Here is a 21,931-nt window from a genome sequence, read left to right on the forward strand (position 1 = left end):
ACAGCAGAGAAACTCATCCACGCCTTCATCTCCTCCCGCCTTGACTATTGCAACTCACTCCTCTATGGCATCAGCAACACCTCCATAAATAAATTACAACTGGTCCAGAATGCAGCTGCCCGACTCCTCACCCACACCAAATCATGGCATCATATCACCCCAGTCCTGAAAGACCTTCACTGGCTCCCCGTCTCCCACCGGATCTCCTACAAAATCCTGACCCTCACCTACAAAGCCCTTCACCAACTTGCACCCCCCTATCTCTCTGAACTCCTCTCCCCCTACCAACCTCAACGGTCCCTCAGATCCACCTCGGCTGGTTTACTCTCCACCCCTACGTCCAAACTCCGCAGCTTTGGGCACAGAGCATTCTCCAGGGCAGCTCCCAAGCTCTGGAACTCACTCCCCAATCTCATCAGAGACTCTGATTCCCTCACCACATTCCAGTCCCGCCTCAAAACACATCTTTTCTCATCTGCTTACCCGTAGCCCCCTCCTTCCCCCTACCCATCAGTCCATGTGTATGTATGTGATTGTGCCTGTGTATGTCGCTGTCTGTCTCACACCGTTTTCCCCCCGACTATGTTAAAGCGTCTTTGAGACTACTATAAAGCGCTATATAAATCCAATATATTATTATTATTATTATTACTGTTTAGCTGTAAAATTAGAAAGTTTGCTCCGGCTGGTGGGCGGTGCTTGGTATTTCCTCAACTGATCTCAACATGGCTGCCGGGTCACAAAAAGTTACAAACAGTCCCTTTAATAAAAAATAAATAAATAAATAACGGGAGCCGGCTCTTATCGTTCACTTAAAAGAGCCGGCTCAATGAACCGGCTCGTTCGCTGACCGACACATCACCACGTCATATCCGGTTTCTCTTCAACTGTCGGACTGCTGCAGCTGGAGTTCTCAGCTTTAACCTGCTGCAGAGATAAAGTAGAAGAAACACGCACCTTTAACTCTCCGGGACAGTCGCATAACTTGTGTAGCTTTAACAACAGTTGTGTACCAGCGATAATTAAAAGATGTTTTCTCTGTCAATGACTGTCCAGCCTCAGGTAAGACAGCAGGACACTCTAGGCCATGCTAACATGATGCTAACTTTAGCTAGCATTGTTGTTGTTATGATTCTGTCTGAGCCTGCTAGCGAGCTAAGTTCACCTTAGCTTCTTCTCTTATGAGCCTCACTGTCGACCTTTTATTATAGTTTGATGATTTGAAAGACAAATTGTCAGTGGACATTGTGTCAATATCGTTGTCTTTCTATTTAGCTGACCTTAATGAAACAAATGCAGACAGTGCTGAGAAGTTCCAGTTATCTAATGTTACTGTTGTGGTTCAGTGTTTCTTTAGCTGCCAGATGGGAACTGCGTCAATGAACTACATGTGTGGATGTAGTCAAATAAATCAGCAGTTCAACCAACTATTCTACTGATAATCACCCGGATACAACTACTTTTATTTAGAAATAAGTAACGTATAAGCTTGATTTGCATCATGTAGACACATGGCAATATTTGCACTATCTGTTAATATCATGTTTATTTTTGTTTATAGCTTATTTTGTATATTGTATATTGGTAGAAATTCAATTTTTTTATTCTTATTTTATTCTAATGTTTTTATGTATTCTTTTGTTATTATACTGTTTGACTTGCACCAACAAAACCAAAGCAAATTCCTAGTGTATACCTCTTACACCTGGCAATAAACACGATTCTGATTCTGATTCTGATTGACTTTGTAACACCAGCTAGCTGATGTACTTTACCTGTGACTACCTAATAAATAATAATAATAATAATACATTTTATTTATATAGCGCTCTTCTGAAAACTCAAAGACACTTTACACAGATAAAATGATAATAAAACAAGGACATCATAAAAATATTAAACACACAATATTAATTACACATTAAAAGCAGTTCTAAAAACGTGAGTTTTGATTTGTGATTTGAATGTGGACAGGTTGTGTTTGGGGAGTGAGTTCCAGAGGGAGGGGGTGGCTATGGCAAATGCTCTATTTGTAAAGGGGACTTTCTACAAGCTAAAAGCATGAAAAAACATTGAGAAATACATGAAAAATATCGAGAAATGTCTGAACATTATTAGTGAAAAATATCCCCAAAACGTACGAAAATTATTAGTAAAATATGCAAAACATGTCCGAAAAAAAGTCCAAAAATTATTACAAATTTTTAAATAGGGTTTGTGATGATAACGTTAATTATAATATATATCACAGTCGTAAATCTTTCATTTTCAAACTACGTCATTCACACACTGTTGATTACATGTGATCACAGGTGACTGTACCTCTCAGCCACCTCATCAATGTCCTCCACTCTATGAAGAGCTCAGTGGGAAGCAGCAGCAGCAGCAGCAGCACCACCTGCAAGTCAAGAAAACACAAGCAACATGCCTCGGACTCGGAACAACACCGCACAGAGGTATACTTTAGTAGGACATCATCTGTAATTGCTGTATCAAGCCAGAGACAGTGTGATGCTACATGTAGTTGTTTTCATCCTCCCAAGTTGTTTAACATAAACCTGTTCCAGAATTACTTTGTCAGGAATATAAATCAAATGGTATGTGTGTGCAGCCCATGTGGAACCTGCGTGAGCTTGGCCTATCAGACCTGGGAGCACGGCAGCTGGATGAGCTGGTGAACAGCGTGTTGCCACGCTTGAGTCCACAGGAGGCGCCGCGTCCATTGGCCGGACAGACAGCCTGGAGGACCTCGCATCTTTCTACACACTCCTTTTACTACAATAAGCATGGTGAGAATGTTATTAAACAGGCCTCTCATGCTGTACCTTACTATACTGTTGCTCTTGCCCGACTCCTCCTCATCACTCATGAATTAATACAACATCACAAGACTTCACAATCTGCAAGAAGTTTAAATATGGTGTTTCACTTGACGCATAGAATTACACATGATTGCCGAGTCTTTAGTTAGTGGAGGTGGTTATCATCCATCTTGAGATTCTGATGAATAGAGCTGCAACCATTAATTGATTAATCGATTACTTGTCAACTATTCGATTAATCACTAACTATTTTGATAATTGATTAATCAGTTTGAGTAATTTTTAAGACAAAAAAGTCAAAATTCTCTGATTCCAGCTTCTTAAATTTGAATATTTTCTGGTTTCTTTACTCCTCTATGACAGTTAACTCAGTATCCTTGAGTTGTGGACAAAACAAGACATTTGAGGACGTCATCTTGCGCTTTGGGAAACACTGATCGACATTTTTCACCTTTTTCTGACTTTTTATAGTACCAGGACCAATTAAAAAAATGTTGTCCCCATTAGTCACTTGGACACAAAAACATGGGAAAATAGGTTGAAAATACTAAAGTTACCCTTTAACAAGCAACTAGGGCCTCTGCTACCTATTTTTCCCTAAAGGTATCTCAGGGTTGACACAAAGCTTGTCTTCTGTTCCCAGGATTCTCAGGTGGTGCGATGCCCATGTCTTATTCCAGGCAGCACCCGTCACCTCTTCAGTCTGTCTGCACTGAGCTACAACACTGGCCAGGTAACTATGGATTACTATGTAATAGTTTATTGATAACCCCAAACGTGAATTACTGGAGTTGGTTTGTATGTCATTTGACAGCAATATAAATAACATTACTGAGAGAATAACAAACATTACAGTTAATTGTCAATACTATCTATGGTGTATATAAACAGTTTATGCTAATTTAGTAAAGTTATTTGCTGTTGAAACATGGCTAGCTTTTAAATCAATTTAAACATCATATGCTTCCTGTATATTTCAAGTGTGGGTTCCGAGCAGAGGGTTTAAAACTTTAAAGAGCAAAACCAGACGACAGCAGTCCGCCTCTGACCGCCCCCTGGAGTCTGAAGGGTTCACACCATCTTTTATGAAGGTAAGCTATTCACATGCTTTACATAATATAAGCATATTATGGATATGCGTTATGTGCTAATTATATTAAGCATATCCTTAACACGCTTAATGTAATAAGCATGCTAAAGATACAGTTTAAAACTGGAATGTACCTGTGGCCTTACCAACAACAGCATTATCTGTGTATTGCTCCTTTTTAGAAAACAATGCAAGGCCGGCTGAGATTTCAAGTTGAAAAATATTCAGCCCTAGAGTAAAAAAATGCACCACATCTGTAGTTCTTTTCTCAACTGTTAAGCACCTGCCTGACAATACAAAAAGGGGCCTACAGTTGCTCTGCCTGTGCAGGAGTCTAAAAATAAAGGCAGTGACCAGTGTGATTTCCTTGAGCATAAAGGTGTGATAAACGTGACAGCGTATTCTGGCTTTGTGAATACTGCTGACTAAGCTTACCTTCGTACTGCAGGGTTTCCTGACACGTGACAAGGTGGTTGAAGTTGAAAGTCTAGACAAGCTGGTGAAGAACAAGAACATCCCAGATGGACATCAGGATGCTTTCAAGAGGGGCTTTGCTGAGGGTTTCCTGAAAGCCCAAGCCTTGACACAACGCACACAAGGCAAGTTTTAATAAGACGAACAAGCTTGAATTGAATCACACATATTGTATTATTAAGCATTAAACAGTGCTTATAGTATAGTTGTCCTGCTTCGACTGTTCAGACTCTCTCAGGAGGACTCGTCTGATCCTGCTGGTGTTGCTCCTTGTTGGGCTCTATGGCATCTCCAAGACGCCCTTCATATCGGGTAGAGGCTCCTTTTTCTATTCATTTTCATTTCATGTCATGCATGAAATCACCTCCAATATGTTAATATTTTAATATGAATGTTGATAATAAAGCACAGCATTTGCCTGCTAAACTAAATCAATGCTTATTGAACATGTATTAACCCTTAAAAGAGAAGAAATAAGCTCGGTATAACTTAGCCATTTTCTGCTCTTTGCAGACAACAACACATTCTAACCTGCAGTATTGAAGCACTAACATATGCAATCGGATGTTTTTTTTTTTTTAAATAATCCTCAGTAATAGGCAGTGTGTGTTTGTGAGTTCATTAACCGTGCCATGCAGTGTGATTTCGAACTTTAATCTAACCATTTTGGACAGTACGGTTCCGGACCACATCAGGCCTGGACTCTGCTGTGGACCCTGTGCAGATGAAAAACGTGACGTTCGAACACGTCAAAGGGGTGGAAGAAGCAAAGAACGAGCTGCAGGAAGTGGTGGAGTTCCTGAAAAACCCCGAGAAGTTCACAGTCTTGGGAGGAAAGCTGCCAAAAGGTAGGGGCCAATCGTTCACAGTGCATTTTAAAGCTGGATGAAAAGCTTCATGATTACCAAACATTCTGCGAAAACGTGTGTTAGAGTATTATGATGAGGATTGCACATTCAGAGATCTGTTTTTGTATTTCTCATTCTTCCTCATCTCCTCGCCTCTCTCTCCTTTAGGTGTTCTACTGGTTGGCCCTCCCGGGACTGGAAAGACTCTACTGGCCAGAGCGGTGGCAGGAGAGGCAGATGTGCCGTTCTACTACGCCTCCGGGTCCGAGTTTGACGAGATGTTCGTTGGAGTGGGAGCCAGCCGCATCAGGAACCTTTTCAGTGAGATTATTATTTTAACATCAAAATCAACCTTCCTGCTGGTTTCCTTTTCTCAGAAACCACTTGAGAGTGTAGAGTTGACTCCTCCTGCATGATTGTGGCAACAACACTAATCATAATTGTTGTGCTGAACATTGTAGTACATGTGTTTTTATTTTATTTTTTATTTCCAGGGGAGGCTAAAGCAAACACTCCCTGCGTGATCTTCATCGATGAACTGGACAGTGTGGGTGGGAAAAGGATCGAGTCTCCCATGCACCCTTACTCCAGACAGACTATCAACCAGCTACTTGCAGAGATGGATGGGTAATCTCTAAAATTACCCGTTGCATTTTTTATAATTTTAGGAATGTACTGAGTGAGGAGTTGTTTTAAATTAAAGCAAATTTGGCACTATGGTGTTTGCAATGCATGTGTGCGCAGTAGGGTGGGTGATACGGATAAAATCTTCTGGCATTAAATCTGTAATTTTATAATGCGATAGTGATTTACTGCGATATTGTACATTGAAAGAAATTTTATCAAGAAACCATAAATAGATGAAATAACATTAGAATGTCTTTTTGGCTAATCTAGTAAATTAAATATATGGCAAATCGTACCTAACCTTCAAACAGTCCTGCTGACTGATTTGCAGCGTGGCCTGCATTTGACTTATTCAACTACAGATAATAACGAACAGTATTTAATCACAATTCCATACAATACAGAACAGTGATGGTTCGACACATGAATGAAGTACTGCATTGTGGTTCAAAATATGAAATGAAGTGTTGTGTAGATTGTTGTGGTGAGAATACATAACAGAAAGAGGATAGCTGCTGCGTTTCAGACACTGACTTGCCCGTACCCTGTGATGTTATTTTCTAGGTTTAAACCAAACGAAGGCGTGATCGTCATTGGAGCAACCAACTTCCCAGAGGCTCTGGATAAGTACGTTTACCTCTGTGTGTCTTTCTATAGCCTGTGCGAATGTCAGCGTTTACAATGCACGTTTATGTCAAAGTTTAAAACCCTCAGAGCTTTCCTTGTCAGTAACAAAGAATGGACTGCAACCCAGAGGCAGTTTTTGATGCAGTGACCCAGAGTCGTATGCTGACACAGTATCAGTATTTTCCTAACCAGCTGATCTTCTTCTTTAGTGCCCTGATCCGCCCGGGACGTTTTGACATGCAGGTGACTGTCCCCAAACCAGACGTGAAAGGACGCACGGAGATCATCAACTGGTACCTGAAGAAGATTAAAGTGGATCCAGGTGTGAGATCAGCATCTGCTAATCCTGAATTTGCTTGCTATTTACTTCACCTCAACAGTAGTCCAGTCTGGCTGTAACCGTGAGAGCTTTGTTGATGTCGCATGTTATCTCTGCAGCTATTGAGGCCAATATAATTGCCCGGGGCACAGTGGGCTTCTCTGGCGCTGACCTGGAAAATCTGGTCAACCAGGCCGCCCTGAAGGCAGCAGTCGATGGCAAAGACATGGTCACCATGAAGGAGCTGGAGTTTGCTAAAGACAAAATCCTCATGGGTGAGTAATGAGGAGGCTTTGCTAGCAAAGAAACACCACTTTCTTGTTTCCCTGCAAAAACCTTATCCTGATTGGCTGTGTTTTTATCTAGCATAGTACTTATTATGACTCGCATCGCTCTCATCAAAGTTGCGTTGAGAATGTGTCAATAAAATCATTTAATTCTTCTCTTCTCTTTAAGGCCCTGAGAGAAGGAGTGCGGAAATAGACAAGAAGAACAAGCAGATCACAGCGTACCACGAATCAGGCCATGCAATCGTGGCTTACTACACCAAAGATGCCATGCCCATTAACAAGGCTACCATCATGCCCAGAGGCCCCAGTCTGGGACATGTAAGGGAACCTAGAGCTTGTTAACTAAATGGTTAAAGCTTTGACACCAAGTCTGGTGCAAACTGCTCTTTACTCTAAACTTTTTACATCATCTCCTTCGATGTCTCTTTGTCAGGTGTCCATGCTCCCGGATGACGATCGCTGGAGCGAGACTCGTGCTCAGCTACTGGCCCAGATGGACGTCAGTATGGGCGGCCGTGTAGCAGAGGAGATTATATTTGGCAACGAGTACATCACAACCGGTGAGACAGAGTTCCTAGAAATGTTTTAAACATACGGGGTAGAATGTAACTTTTGATTATCCAACACGAGGAAAAGACGGTTGGCAGGCTGGAATTTTTAAAGGCAACATGCTTCTTCTCCAGGTGCATCAAGCGACTTTGACGGTGCCACAAAGATCGCTAAACTGATGGTGACCAGATTTGGAATGTGTGAAAAGGTACACTAACTTCTGGGACTTAGTATTTGTACTGCACATGCATCACAGTTGCAATAATTTCATGTACATTTATGTATTTGTTTCCCCTTCCTGTCTCCCAGTTGGGTGTGATGACCTATACTGACATGACAGCCCAGAGCCCAGAGACGCAAGCAGCTGTGGAGCATGAAATCAGGGTGTTACTGAAGGTGTGTGTGATTTTATTTTTGCTGCTGAACAAAAAAAAAAACAACTCAGCGACCCAACCAAGCTTTTTTTTCTCACCATCTTTTCTCTTGCTGTCTCCAGGATTCATATGAGCGTGCCAAAGCCCTGCTGAAGTCTCACACCAAAGAGCACAAAAACCTGGCGGATGCTCTGCTCATGTACGAGACGCTGGACGCCAAAGAGATTCGGCTGGTCCTGGAGGGCAAGGCCCTGGAGGCCAGATGAAACCGGCAAGGACCGCAACAATCGGGGGTAGCAACGTGGGTGGGGAAGGGGTCGGATTTTAAGAGCTCAGGGGTCACGGAAGGAGGGATGGAATCAGTTCACGAGCAGTGAATCAGAGGAGTCATGGCCTGCATTCACAAAGTCTCTTGACTTATGTGGGACTATTTCATATCTTCACGCTGTCTCCCTTCGTGTAGTCTCATCAATATTCCCAGATGGGTGGTTCTGTGACTTTCCTGTGTTCAGAGGTGAGCAGGTGTATGCTGCTAAGGTTCTCTGTATGTGATGAAGGTTAAAGCCTAATGTTGTTGGGGAGGATGTTGCTCAGGTCACTTTATCAGTTGCTGGGAGGAAATAATACATGAATGTAATCATGCACCTCAATTGTGAAAAACAGCATCCGGGTAGGATTCCCTTTTTTTTTTTAAGTTAATTGTTGAAAAAGGAGTTGAAATTTGGTCAAATTCTGTTCACCCAGGTCTGTTTAGATTCCTTTTCTGTCAATCATTGTAACGAGACTTTAACTTAATCTCAACTCCTATCTGTCAGTCGTCTTCCAGTGTGTGTGTTAGTATCTGTTATTTGTCTAGTATATCTTCAAGGTCAGGCTACACTCTCCACTTCTAGCTTGCGCGTCTCTCAATCTGGCACCAAGAAGTGTCCCAATGGGAAGCTGCACTTTGTCTTTCCATCTGAATCTTTGTATCTGGGATAATTGGTGGATCATGTATATTTACATTCTCCTGCCCCCCTCTGCTTATGTCCCTGTTACTTATTTTTAAAGGTGGCCTTTTGGGGAATGTACTGTATTAAGTGTATAAAGTTAAACTATAACGTCAGCACTTTAGGTAAGTGTATAAATTGAAAATGCACTCTTCGTGTAATTTATTTTCATTTATGCTGCGTGTACAGATGGAACAGTTACTGCTGCTCAACCTCAAAAAAGCATGCGATAAAAACAAGCTGTTTTTATCTTTAGGATATGAAACTTGTATTGCAGCCTAATTTATTTAAATAGTCTGAATTTGGCTTCCGATAAGCCTCCGCAAATATCAGTTTTTCTTGGAAATGAGTTGATTAAAGACTTTTAATCTTTAGATTATTCAGACGAACAACAAGGCCATTTATCAGTTATTGTCCATTGGCTACTTCATAGCAGAGATATCTAACATTTAGTGCTCTATACATTTCTGTTTCAACACATTTTGTGCAGTGGAAGAAAGATGCCAATGTTCAGTTTACTGGCTCTGTGTATACAGGAAGTTAAGCTGTTAACATCTCTAATTGTAAAGTGACACACTTGACTCAGATTGTGGGTAGAAACATGCAGTTATGCCTCTGTGAAGTTGAATGTCCCAATTTTCTAGTGAATAGTTACAGCAGCAGCAGTATTTGTAATCCATACTTTAGCATTTTTGAACATTTAATTAAAAGTATAGCGCTTGTCAAGATTACCACCAGCATATGTACTCCATGGTGTTACCCTTTTCAGTTTTTTTTGCTTAATTTTGAGCCCTTATTTCTTCAGTTTATTGGCCTTTTATCCATGTGTAGCTGTATATATGATTGGGATGTCATGGGAACATTGTATATAGATGTATAGAAACGCTTTTAAGCTGAGAACACATTGAATGGCTCTCTGCTGTTGATTGACACAATCTCTCAACAATGTGATGGCAATGGTTGATGAATGTTTGTGCTGCTGAAATAAATGAAAGGAAGCCCAAATAAAAGCTTGTTTTGGTGTATATTTAGGATTTATTTTTACATAACTATAAAATGATGCTGCACATTCCTTTGTTACAAATTAGATGTCTGAGGAAAATGTTGATATTCCCAACGGCCTCATCTTTTTCCTTTTTGATATTACTGTCCAAAGCTCATTTCCAGTTGCAGCCGTTTTTAGCAAAAAGCACTGATAAACGTACTGTATACTACTTGTCTAGCACCAAACGGCACCCTGACAAGGTTAGTAACAAACTGGCGAACATTGTTGAACATTTGGCAACTAAAGAACCAGATGTTTGCCTCAGGAGTTGGTGGAGACCAAAACGGAGCTAAAAGGAATTAATGGTGCCTTCAAATGGGGTAAAGTTTACCGTGTTCACGAGAAGAGTTCATATGAACACCCCCCTCGTGTGGTATTCACAAACACGTAAGTGGAAAGTTTCAGAAACCTCAGAGTTTACGAGTTGTGACGTGTTTGCTGACGTTGTCATACATGGCAGAGGCCATGGTAGTAAATTTTTCAGTGCATAATAAGTTAATATATTGTAATTTTAGTCGTATATTGTTTTATAATATGTTTGAGGAAAATGTTGATATCCCAACAGTCCCATCTTCTTCCTCTCTGTCATTATGCCTTTGCATTTACTGCATTTTGTTAGCCGCTTGCTAGCTTGCTAAATCGTTAGCCTCTGTGGTTTCTAGACGCCGACAGTAACGTTAATATTGCCGTTGCTTAGCAGCGGTGTTCTTATAACTTAACCACTTGAACGCCAAGCATATCGTGGACACGACTTCCCATGTTGTAAACACAAGCTCACATGTTTCATTTGAAGGCACCATATGACAAGTCAAAATGTCTGCTGTGAGAAAGGCCTATGGTGCTTTAGTTAGGTTAGGGTTAGGCGTAGGTGAGATAAGTGGTTGCGGTTAGCGATGAGGTTAGATTAAGGTAAGGGGAAACATATTGACTTTGACACATTTCCCTAACAGGCTGGAAGCTTAGACAGAGTTTCCACAAATATGCCCAAAAAATCATCTTTTGAAAAATGAAAAGAAAAAATAAGAATTCAAATTTCAGTTTGACTTCAACATTTTATTCACAAACTGGACATCCCCACTTTAACACCACTTCCCACAGGCCCCAAGCAGAGTGAGAAACACTGGAATGAACACCAAGCCGTGGAGCAGCCCAAACGTAATCACAAGAAACACAATCTTGAAGAATGTCCTGAAGATGTAACTCCCAGACATGGACAGCACCACCACTCCTAAAATAGTGGACAGTGCTCCTTGCAGTATCGGATAGCCTAAATGGGCCAAGGCGTCCGTTGCTTTCTCGTTGACGTCCCTTTTGGGGCTGGAGACAAAAGAGTAGGAAATATGCGCTGAGAAGTCAACAGAAAAACCGATGCACATGAGCAGGTTGATCATGGAGATGGAGTCCAGGTTTACACCCCACAGCGCCATGAACCCCGTCACGCCAACAATGACTGAACAAATTGCGAAAGCCACCCAAATGGAACAAAGAGGATTGGGTATGAGGATGAGTGAGACGACCAGCATCACGATCACAGCCACCAGGATGGTCTGAATGGTGTTGTCCATGATGACGGTGTACTGGTCAAAGTAGATGAAAGCAGGGTGGTACACCAGTAGCTCTACCGGACATTCCTCTGCTGTTCTCCTGAGTCCAATCATCATGTCTTTCGTTGTTGCGTTGTTGAGCGTCTGAATAAAGAAGCGAGAGGCCTGAATCGTATTGTCTTCAGTGAAGTTGATGTCTTGTTTGAACATGGACTTGAGCTCCAAGAAATGTGGCAGATGTGTTTGGAAAGCCTCTTGAGAACTTATATCGAGATCGGTCGCATTTGCGTACTGTAGAAAGGAACGAAACCAAGCGAAAGTGCCGTTGACAAAGTTCAAACTCTCAAAGTTTGAAATGCACGAATGTAGATGTTCATCCTCATCCCAGTACGGGAAGGGCTGTTTCACCGCTACCATCACGTTACAGCTGTATTCAGAGAAGTGCTGCCTTTGATCGTTGTAGTAATCGATGATGTAGGAATCGTCCAAAGCCAGATTCCGGATGTCGAGTCCCTCCTGTAAGATAAAACAACCATAGATACTAACAGCCAGATAGCCTGAGTATATGACAAATACGCAAGCCTTCATCAACTTGTGGGTCAGAAACGGGCCATAGAACCGCTCAAAAATGCAACTTATCGGCTCAGTTTCCTCTTTCTCAGTGATCCGATCGTAGCTCCCCCCAACGCAGCACACACTGAAGGCTTTGGAACTGGACGGTAAGTCTTCTGGGATTTTGGCGCAGGTGAACCAGTGCTTGTTCTCCGCCTCCCTTTGTCCGTTCAAAGCCATACAAGCCCCCAGGAAAGTGATGCTGTACAGGTAGCAGAAGCAAATAGAAACCCCTGCGTACAGGCAGAAGGACCGGACCGAACCAAAGGGCGAGCCGTAGCCCAGAAAGAGAGCCAGAGCGTCGGTCAGGGTGGTGATGGAGATGGAGACGGCGGCGTCTTTGTAGGTGTCGGCCAGCCGGTCGGGGACGCTGTCCAGAACGCGGGTCCTCTGCCAGCAAGAGATCATGATGAACATGTCATCCAGTCCAATACCTTTAGGTTAAAAGTCAAAGGAGACAGATTTTAAAAATGGCATAATTTATTAGAATGCAACGTCAATGCATTTTGTGATTTTTAGGTTAACAGGAAGTAATGTTGTTTTGAGTACTCTCTAACTTTGATTCAACCTTGGACAATAGGACCTCATGGACCTGTATGTTTAACAGCACCTACCTAATATCATGAAAGGACAAGAGGCAACTGTCATGACAAAAGGTTGATCCAACAACAACAGAGCACCCAATCCACTCAGGACCGCCAGACCTGTGGAGAGCACCCCACAGGCTGCCACCCACACCTTTGTCCTCACATTATCCATCCTGAAAGAAAACCAGAGATCAAAAACAGCCATACATCCAAAATCTATCTCATAACATGTTCAGCAGATGTTTTACCAACCTCCAACATGATATGATCGAAAATGTGATGGCAATGGCGAAGGTGATGGAGAATAAATAGATGACGGATGCTGGAGATTTTTTAAATTCCCACTGCATTGACATGGAGGTGGAGTACGAAACCTATAGAAAGGTTATTAATACATTTAACAGAAGCAAAAAAAGCTGATCATTTAAACACTGGAATGTGTTAAAGTTCTGCTCACCTGAATGGAAGTTGATGATTTGTTTGAGAGCAAATTAATGAAGCTCTCCAACCAAAGGTCAGTCTTTGTTTTGTTGTCCTCGTGTAAATAGTAATGGAGCTGTATGGCTTCAGCAGTTTCAACTACTGAGCTCCCCTTGTACAATCTCACACTCCCCAGACTTAAAAATAAAGGAAAACTCCCAAAATCAGAGTAATACCACGGAAATGTCAAATTGACTGTGTCTATATTGTTGGCCTTGTATTCAATAATATCTAAAATGTCATTAGAGGTGCAGGATCTCATCGCCTCAACACAAACATCCACATATTCAAATGACTGGTTGTCAAACTGCACGACCATACTCCTAACTTTAAAGTCCAAGTCTAGGATGTCCTGGAGTGACTCCACGCTCAGAATGTTTCCGTCACCCGTAGCTATGAGAGTTGCATAATTCCCATCCGTGCTCAGTCTTAAACGTGAAAACGTTGAATCATTTCCCGGGAACGTTTCTTGGATGTATTTCCTCTCCAGCTTGGCTCGTCCATCGAGAGGCGTGAACTGCTCTTCGATATCGTTGGACATTCGGTCCACGAGGAGATAAAATCCGCTCCCCAGACCTGCCGAGAGAATAAGGGGAGCGATCAAGAACCACCAGGGATGAGATCCGATAAAATGGCCCATCATCTCAAACCAGATGCGGAGGGGTCTCTCTATGCAATCTGTGTGGAATCTGGCCATAGCTGTAAAAAAATTGCTCCCTTAAAATTTCTGGTTTGTGTTTGGTACAAAAACTACTTTGGGGAATACAAAAGAGTTGCTCCTTTAGAGAGAGCTGTGAGTGTTCACAACCAGCTGTATTTATTGTGCTGCAGACTCTTTTCAGCTCCTTCATGAGAGGAGATTTGCATAATAACACGGTTGGCCCACTCTGTAATGAACAGAGACTGATGAGGTTTGAGGAAGGCCTCAGTCAAAGAGCCTATTGAAGAACGGTTGGTGTAGAACGGCTCACTGGTTCCATTTCAATACTTTTACTGTCAATGGTTTCCAGTTGCTGAAGCCCCCAGGTGATTCCTTCTCGTGGTTGAGGTAACATTACACTTTTGGGCCCTTGAAAATTGATGAAATGTAGCGAAGGTATAGAACAAAGACGTATTATAATGTGGATCTTTGTTTTCTACCTGTCAATTGACAATCTTTTTATATGGTTGACTAGTTCCCTCTGAGCCCTCATTCACTTCTGCTTCAGGGTAAACTGGAAAACACTAGCAAAAGAATATGTGGCTTTGTTTAAAATATACAAACCATTGGGTCAGAGTGCATAGATTGGATCGACTATATTCAAGCCAGCTTGCTGCACTTTATAGTCTTCATCCCCGGCTCCGTATGTGTAAAGAAATGTGTAAAGAAAAGAATACAGAAATAAAGTTGGGGGAAATTAATAAGGGGTGAAATGCAAAGGAAAAATCGTGCAGGAATAATTAAATAAATGCTTAATTACATACATTTAAAAATGAATATAAAATCAATTACAAATAAATGCAAAAATAGATAAATAAATAATTAAAATAAATTACAAATAAATGCATAAATAAATAAATAATTAAAAAAAAATACTTAAAATAAATACATAAATATATAAAAGGGAAGAGTAAATAAATAAGGGAATTAATACAGAGGCAAATAAATAAAAAAGCAAATTAAAACAGAAATATCAATTTATGGCATATTTTATCAATTAATTTATTAATGGCTACATTTATTTTTAATATTTTTAAAACCAAGTTTAAAACCAATTCTACAAGAATACAATAAGAACATAGTGAGGACATATTAATTTGTATTTATTTATTTTATTAGGACCGCCAGACCTGTGGAGAGCACCCCACAGGCTGCCACCCACACCTACGTCCTCACATTATCCAACCTGAAAGAAAACCAGACATCAAAAATCCCCCAAAAGCCATTGCATAACATGTTCAGCAGGTGTTTTATCATAAAAGGGAAGAATAAATAAATAAGGGAATTAATACAAAGATAAATAAATAAAAAAGCAAATTAAAAACAGAAAAATATCAATTTATGTCACATTTTACCAATTAGTTAATGGCTACACTTATTTTTTTATATTTTTAAAACCAAGTTTTAAACCAATCCTACAGCAATACAATAAGAACATACTGAGGACATATTCATTTTTTATTTTTTATTTTATTTTCAAACCCCTTGAACCTTCATGACGTCACGCGTCGAACGTCGAACCTAGGGCGGAAGTTGCGTGATCCAGCAGCCTGTCACTCACCGGAGAGCTGCTAGCTGCTAGCTGTTAGCCGCCTGCTGCCCCGAAAAACAAGTAGAAAATCATCAATAAAAGCGTCGCCAAGTGCGAGAGAAACCAGCTCTTTACAGGAATATGGATGACGACGTGCTGACGACTCTGAAGCTGTTGATAATTGGAGAAAGTGGAGTCGGGAAGTCGAGGTTTGTGTGTGTTTTGTAGTTAGCTGTTAGCTGTTAGCTGTTAGCCTGTTGACATTCTCCTTGTTATGTAAGTTTATCCCTCATCGCTCAGCAGCTGCTCCTACAGCTAGCTGGTTGTCCTTTTTCTGCCAATACTTACTGTTAAAACGTTGACAGTTAGGTGACAAATAACATCAATGTCATATAGGCAGTTAGTACAACTCTTACTGGTGTTTGTGTTTGTTAATAAGAGATGCTGCTGTTTATCTTCAGTTAACTGTCAACACTAAAACTGTGTTGTTGTTGTGATCTTCCTGTATCTGACAGAGAAGAAGGCTGTAGTCAACTCACTAAAGCCTGTTATACTATTTGCCCTGCCTGCTCATTTGCATCTTATTATCTTTATTTCCCCTAATAGATCCTGTAGTCAGCTCACTATACTGTATGAGCTGCTTATTTACATGTTATCTTTATTTCCCTTAACAGTCTCCTCCTGAGGTTCACAGAAGATACCTTTGATCCAGACCAGTCAGCCACAATAGGTTTTAACTTCCACACACATTCACACATAATATACACACAGAAATATGCAAACTACTGATCATAATCATGATTTATTTCTCTTATTACTCTCAGGTGTGGATTTCAAAGTAAAGACTCTCGCAATAGATGGGAACAAAGCAAAGCTCGCCATCTGGGTAAGACTTTAAGTCAGTCATTAAGCCCATACCTGGATAGTCTCTATTGTTTAGTCTTTGTTGTGAGGAAAAACATGGTGAACTACAGGGTTTCTCCACAAGATGGTGACATTGCACAGCCAGAATCACTGAAAAAAGACTGGAAAAACAGGTTAAACTTCCTTTCATGAGGCCCTAAAGTCCCAGTGTCCAATGAAAACACGCCATACACAGTGAGGCCATAACCAAATCCCTAAACACTGAACTCACACACTATATTATTTGTTTTTCTTAACAGAAATGTCACGGCAAACTCAAGCCCAACAGGCAACAACAGCTGTCAGTGTGTCAGTCTGCTGACTTGACAATGACTTGACCCAAACTGCATGTGAGCATGTCTGTAAAAGGGAGACTCGTGGGTACCCATAGAACGCATTTTCATTCACATATCTGGAGGTCAGAGGTCAAGGAACCTCTTTGAAAGTGTCCATGCAGTTTTTCCTCGCCAAAATTTAACATAATTTTGGTTGCCTGTTGGGCTTGAGTTTGCCGTGTTATGATTTGAGCATATTTTTTTATGCTAAATGCAGTACCTGTGAGGGTTTCTGGGCAATATTTGTCATTGTTTTGTTAATTGATTTTCAATAATATTTACATAAATTTGCATAAAGCAGCATATTTGTCCACTCCCATGTTGATAAGAGTATTGAATACTTGACAAATCTTCATTTTAAGGTACATTTTGAACAGATAAGAAATGTAAAATTAATTTGTGATTGAATAAATATTTTAATTGATTGACAGCCCTAATATTTTCACAGGTAATAGAACCTCATAACTACATGTTAATTAGATTTTGCTTTCTCTTTCAGTGTTATGTTTTTGTGGTTATTTTATAATGACTTCCCTTGTGGTCACCCCTGTTTTCAACATTAGAATTGGGGATAATTGTCTTTACTCTCTGCAGGACACAGCCGGACAGGAAAGGTTTCGCACCCTGACACCCAGCTACTACCGCGGTGCACAGGGAGTCATACTTGGTAAACAATGATGCTTATTAAGCCACATAACATGTTCAATACCAGACCTAGAGACACAATTCTCTTTCCAGTAAAAGAATCATATTCACTCTCTGCTTTTTTTAGAACATTTCTTTACACATGAGCCTGTAAGTCACTTTGGATAAATACTGTAAATCAACAGCCATCAGATAACTGCAGTGTCCTATTAAAAACTGTACTATTAAAGGTGCTAAATACAGGAATTGGAGCATTTCTATTGCTTCTCAACGGCTCTCAACATGGTGACAGCGAGCCGCAGCTTGTAGCTAACAGCGCTAAACAGTGCAAACAACAGCGAAAGTGCTGCCAAAGCTAAGAGTGTTAACTTGGGGGGGAACTGGAGGGTGGGTGCTATACTTTCGCAATGACGCAGTCGGTTTAGTACCATTCAAAGAAATATGTTATACTTGTATCAAATATTCCCTCTAACTCCTTTTCTCTGTTTGCATGGTTTTGACAGTATATGACGTCACAAAGCGCGAGACTTTTACGAAGCTCGAAAACTGGCTGAATGAGCTGGAAACCTACACAACACGCAATGACATTGTGAAGATGCTTGTTGGGAACAAAATCGATCGGGTGAGTCTGCGGCTTGTGCCAGTTTGACACATACAGTACAATACACGTTTAAACAGTTACAGTTGTCACTGTCCCATCAGCCCATCTCCTTGAAAGATCTTGGAATCTGGTCATTTATCTTCAGGATAAGCAGCATAAAGGCTCAAAGTTGGCCTTAAAGGGATAGTTCGGGTGTTTCTACCGCTGCCTCGATCGATTACTTTCTTTATGTTATTGTGTGAATTTGGTTAGTCAGATCACCAAAGTCTCACAATAACACAAACAAACTACGGTAGACCAGCGACCCCGGTGTTCTGCAAGGTAAAATTACAGTTTATTTCAGGGGAGTCTGGTGGCTTTGGCGAGAGCATAGATGGATATGAAGGCTTCAGTTCAGACATTAAGGTAAAGCAGTGAAAATATTCTAAATGTAGCGTACACTTAAACCAATATTTTATTTGTTTTGTGCGGTAACTTCTGTCTGCTTCTCCAAACTGGGGGCGTGTGGTCATCTATGTGTAGGTAATACACTGACTATGAATAAGTGCCTCACACAACCCCACTTCAAAACACCCAAACTATCCCTTTAATGTTAACCATGGCTTTTTACTCACCTCTCAAATTATTGATATTAAAAACAAAAAATGATACAACGCCAGAAATACTCAAAGGTGTTTCATAAATGTGCTCACCGGCCATTGATGTTGCTTCACTTGTTCGTGTACGTGTTCACTTTATGTTCAATCAAACAAATAGAGAAAATGACATAGGACTTCTATTTGTTTTTCAGGATGACCATGAAGTGGACAGAAATGAGGGGCTGAAGTTTGCTCGGAAACACTCTATGCTTTTTATTGGTAAGTATCCATGTTAGAGTAAAAATCCGACGTGGTCAGACATGGTCATTTAAACTAATAGAGCCATAACATGTAACTTCCTGTACAGCCATTAAAACCTACCATACTGTACTTAAAAGTCAGAACTGTAATTTTGTAGTTGGAACGAGTCAAGACATCACTAAGTAAGTCATGCATTTAGCTTGGGTTTGTTGCCTTGTTTATACTGCTTTTGGCATTTCGAAGTCTCTTGCGCTGAAAGATGCGGCCGCTCCAGAAGAACTGCATTATGATTAAAATCTAGCGGGCTTTCATTTATCCGATCCCATGTCTACACGTGTTCCTGATTCTCATCTCCAATCTGACCCTCTCTGGGAAAATTACGTTAACGTTTCTGTGGAGTTTCCATTTTAGAACGGCTAAATTAAGGGGTTTTGAAAAGGGCTGGGCAAGAAGATGTCGAGGAATTTAATCCGCTGTGAGGATGTCTTCATCCCACTGGATGTCTCCGGCTACTTAAATGAAGCCATGTCATACTTTATATGTCATGTTTGTCAACACGGGGATATTTTAAAATCTCTATCATAACTTTACTATGTTGTAAAAGAGAAAGATGTTTTGGATTTAAAAGGGGGGCTTTTGGAAAGTGCTCTACCAGTTTTCTTGGCTGATCTTATAAATCTTGGTAACTCTCTTTCCTTTGTACAGAGGCCAGTGCAAAGACCAAAGATGGCGTCCAGTGTGCCTTTGAGGAGCTTGTGGAGAAGATCCTCCAGACTCCGGGGCTTTGGGAGAGCGAAAGCCAGGGTCAGAGGGTCCGTCTGGATGACCAGGAGCAAGGCGGCGGCAGGGCATGTGGAGGATACTGTTCCATACCCTGAAAACGGACAGACGGAAGAAGAAGAAAAAAGCACCAACCTGATAGGAATGACTACGGACCAGAAACTGAGGGATGTGGAACCGGATGAGTACTTTTTAAAAAAAGAAAAAGTTTATTGTTGGCGTAGTTCTGTCGGTCAAAAGGACTCTGCAGTTTGCACACTTCCTTTTCAATCATCATCTGTCACTACTTTCTGTTTAAAAACATGAATGAAAGGATCATGCAAAAATAGCCTCTTGCCTTGAGGAAGCATAGTGTTTTAAATTGACATGCCAAGTGTACGTCGCACGAGCACATGTCTGGTTTGAATTTAGCTTATTGGCAGCAGTGATCCTGTTGTGCATTAAGGCATCAGGTTAATAGCGCAGTGCCTATTACACAAACCAATTTGTAGGTTACAGCGGACAGCTTGTCAAATTTTACCCCAAATAATCAATACAGAAGTCCCCTCAAGTTCCCTGCCTATGCTTTGTGAGATGTAAATGTCAACTTCTATGTAGCTGTAAGTACAAAATGTCACACACGTCACTTGGAAGAGGCTTGTTGTTATGTGTAGTGATCTGTCATTAAGCACCTCGACACTGTGAATGCTACCAAATAAGACATTTCCCAATGGACCCTGGTTACCGACACTAAATCAAATCTAATTATTATTCGTTTGATGGTGATTTCCAATCAAAGTCTATGCTTCAGAACGTATAGAGGCTTCCAAATGAACCAATTTCCTGTTTTCCTCTCTTCAAAATGGAAATATGAAAGACAAGTAGCCGTCTTTGTCTTTCAGGATTTCCTGCAACCAAACCTGTCTTCATCTCTGCATGTCTAATCTGGACCATAACTTTCACAGCTGCAAGTGTAAGGTTTACAGTATTAAGAGCTCTCACAATAAAATATGCTCTTTTACTCACTTGAGTTCACAGCTTTTTTTGCCCATCTGATCTGGCAAAATGACAAGCAGTTTGTTCATTTAGTCTCAGCTTGACCCTGTATGCCTGTTTTCTCCCTGTTTATTTATCAGTTTCCGTGTGGTGCTGTGGTCCATTATATGTCCCACTGACTTATTGAAGGCATTTCTCTCACAGTATATTGGGAGAGCATTCCTAAGAGCTTCCTGTCTACAGTATAGTATGGATTTGATGTATTGTCGCTATTTGTTTGAAATCCTTTCTTCTTTTCTTGTTTAAAATCACGTCGAACCTTTTTATCCCTGTACTTTTTTTTTCCTGTTGCGTTTGCTGTGCGCCTACTTGAATCATATTCAGCAATATGTTATAAATTGTTATCTGCCTTAACATTGAAGGACATGTGAGAGATGTGGTCCAGTAACGTTTGTATTGTTTCAAAAACTGAAATAAATGACAACCTCAAGACTAATTATTGTTTAATTGCCATTTGAGAGCCGCCGTTACGTCTCTGTGTTGTCTAGAAGCCCGTCTAATCAAAAGCAGGTTTACAGTGGAAACAGGAGTGAGGTGCTCTTTCCACAATACTTTGTTGATGACTAGCCTGTTGTACACGCAAGACTGAAAACATTCTTTGCACAAAATGTCAAAAAAAAAGTGGACCAAAAGCGGGAGAGGAAAAATCCTGTTAATCATGTTTTGTAGATTAGTCCCAGAGGGCTGAGAGTGATTCCAAGCTTATGTGTGGTGTCAGGATGTCCCCAGATGTAGGACGCTCGCCACAAGTCTCTCTACCAGACATTCTCCCGAGGCTTATCTATGTTCTCTGTATTTCCAATAACATACGTTTTTGGCAGTTGAAAACTCCTGAGATCTCATTTAGCATTTGATGTTATGTTTTAACATCAAAAACAGATGACAGTTGTGTCTCTCAGCATAAACATGTTTGCTTTTCAAGAAAATACAGATTTTTTTTCCATAGACAGACATCACATTGTACTTGTGAGCAACTTATCTTATTATTTTATTACAATACAATTCACAATTTCATCAGGAACTCTTCCAAAAGCTTGAACTTGCATTAAAGGAACTGTGTTGCTGCACACTTTTGGGGGATCTATTAGCAAAAATGGAATATAATATATTCATAACTATGTTTTCATTGGTGTATAATCACCTGAAACTAAGAATTGTTGTGTTTTCATTAACTTATAATGAGCCCTTCATATCTACATAGGGAGCGGGTCCTCTTCACGGAGTCCGCCATGTTGCTCCGCCATGTTTCTACAGTAGCCCAGAACGGACAAACCAAACACTGGCT

General features: G+C 40.8%; 3 protein-coding genes across 4 annotated transcripts; 2 read left to right on the plus strand and 1 right to left on the minus strand.

The window, feature by feature from the left end:
• Positions 1-868: 868 nt before the first annotated feature.
• Positions 869-10,019, plus strand: LOC141776715 (ATP-dependent zinc metalloprotease YME1L1-like). 2 transcript variants are annotated; one of them, XM_074650477.1, is made up of 18 exons: positions 869-1,062; positions 2,313-2,456; positions 2,612-2,789; positions 3,466-3,555; positions 3,804-3,913; positions 4,361-4,511; positions 4,615-4,698; positions 5,061-5,234; positions 5,403-5,555; positions 5,729-5,861; positions 6,426-6,488; positions 6,698-6,810; positions 6,927-7,082; positions 7,264-7,415; positions 7,531-7,657; positions 7,781-7,854; positions 7,956-8,042; positions 8,143-10,019. In XM_074650477.1, exons 1-18 carry the CDS (start codon positions 1,030-1,032, stop codon positions 8,284-8,286), a joined length of 2,166 nt encoding a protein of 721 aa, XP_074506578.1. In that variant the 5' UTR covers positions 869-1,029; the 3' UTR covers positions 8,287-10,019. The 2 variants fall into 2 exon arrangements, with proteins under 2 accessions (XP_074506578.1, XP_074506579.1); XM_074650478.1 differs by having other exon boundaries at positions 5,082-5,234.
• Positions 10,020-11,132: 1,113 nt separating this feature from the next.
• Positions 11,133-14,047, minus strand: ptchd3b (patched domain containing 3b). The gene is made up of 4 exons (XM_074649727.1): positions 13,255-14,047; positions 13,050-13,171; positions 12,825-12,970; positions 11,133-12,644 (listed from the first exon to the last, which is right to left on the minus strand). Exons 1-4 carry the CDS (start codon positions 13,972-13,974, stop codon positions 11,134-11,136), a joined length of 2,499 nt encoding a protein of 832 aa, XP_074505828.1. The 5' UTR covers positions 13,975-14,047; the 3' UTR covers position 11,133.
• A 1,464-nt stretch (positions 14,048-15,511) lies between these two features.
• Positions 15,512-21,082, plus strand: LOC141776716 (ras-related protein Rab-18-B-like). The gene is made up of 7 exons (XM_074650480.1): positions 15,512-15,717; positions 16,183-16,238; positions 16,333-16,394; positions 17,341-17,413; positions 17,895-18,013; positions 18,783-18,849; positions 19,537-21,082. Exons 1-7 carry the CDS (start codon positions 15,650-15,652, stop codon positions 19,707-19,709), a joined length of 618 nt encoding a protein of 205 aa, XP_074506581.1. The 5' UTR covers positions 15,512-15,649; the 3' UTR covers positions 19,710-21,082.
• The last annotated feature ends 849 nt before the right edge of the window (positions 21,083-21,931 follow it).

This window comes from Sebastes fasciatus, chromosome 11 (assembly GCF_043250625.1).
Source record: "Sebastes fasciatus isolate fSebFas1 chromosome 11, fSebFas1.pri, whole genome shotgun sequence".
NCBI classification, from domain to species: Eukaryota; Metazoa; Chordata; class Actinopteri; order Perciformes; family Sebastidae; genus Sebastes; species Sebastes fasciatus.

Excerpts from the sequence above, each read along its gene's own strand:
- ptchd3b (XM_074649727.1), bottom strand. The coding sequence starts at position 13,974 with ATGGCCAGATTCCACACAGATTGCATAGAGAGACCCCTCCGCATCTGG. Across the intron at positions 13,172-13,254 it reads AATCATCAACTTCCATTCAG|GTTTCGTACTCCACCTCCAT; the intron begins GTGAGCAGAACT and ends ACCTTTCTATAG. Across the intron at positions 12,645-12,824 it reads TTGTCCTTTCATGATATTAG|GTATTGGACTGGATGACATG; the intron begins GTAGGTGCTGTT and ends TTTAACCTAAAG.
- LOC141776715 (XM_074650477.1), top strand. The coding sequence starts at position 1,030 with ATGTTTTCTCTGTCAATGACTGTCCAGCCTCAG. Across the intron at positions 4,512-4,614 it reads CTTGACACAACGCACACAAG|ACTCTCTCAGGAGGACTCGT; the intron begins GCAAGTTTTAAT and ends TCGACTGTTCAG. Across the intron at positions 4,699-5,060 it reads CAAGACGCCCTTCATATCGG|TACGGTTCCGGACCACATCA; the intron begins GTAGAGGCTCCT and ends CATTTTGGACAG.
- LOC141776716 (XM_074650480.1), top strand. The coding sequence starts at position 15,650 with ATGGATGACGACGTGCTGACGACTCTGAAGCTGTTGATAATTGGAGAA. Across the intron at positions 15,718-16,182 it reads AGTGGAGTCGGGAAGTCGAG|TCTCCTCCTGAGGTTCACAG; the intron begins GTTTGTGTGTGT and ends TTCCCTTAACAG. Across the intron at positions 16,395-17,340 it reads AAGCAAAGCTCGCCATCTGG|GACACAGCCGGACAGGAAAG; the intron begins GTAAGACTTTAA and ends TACTCTCTGCAG.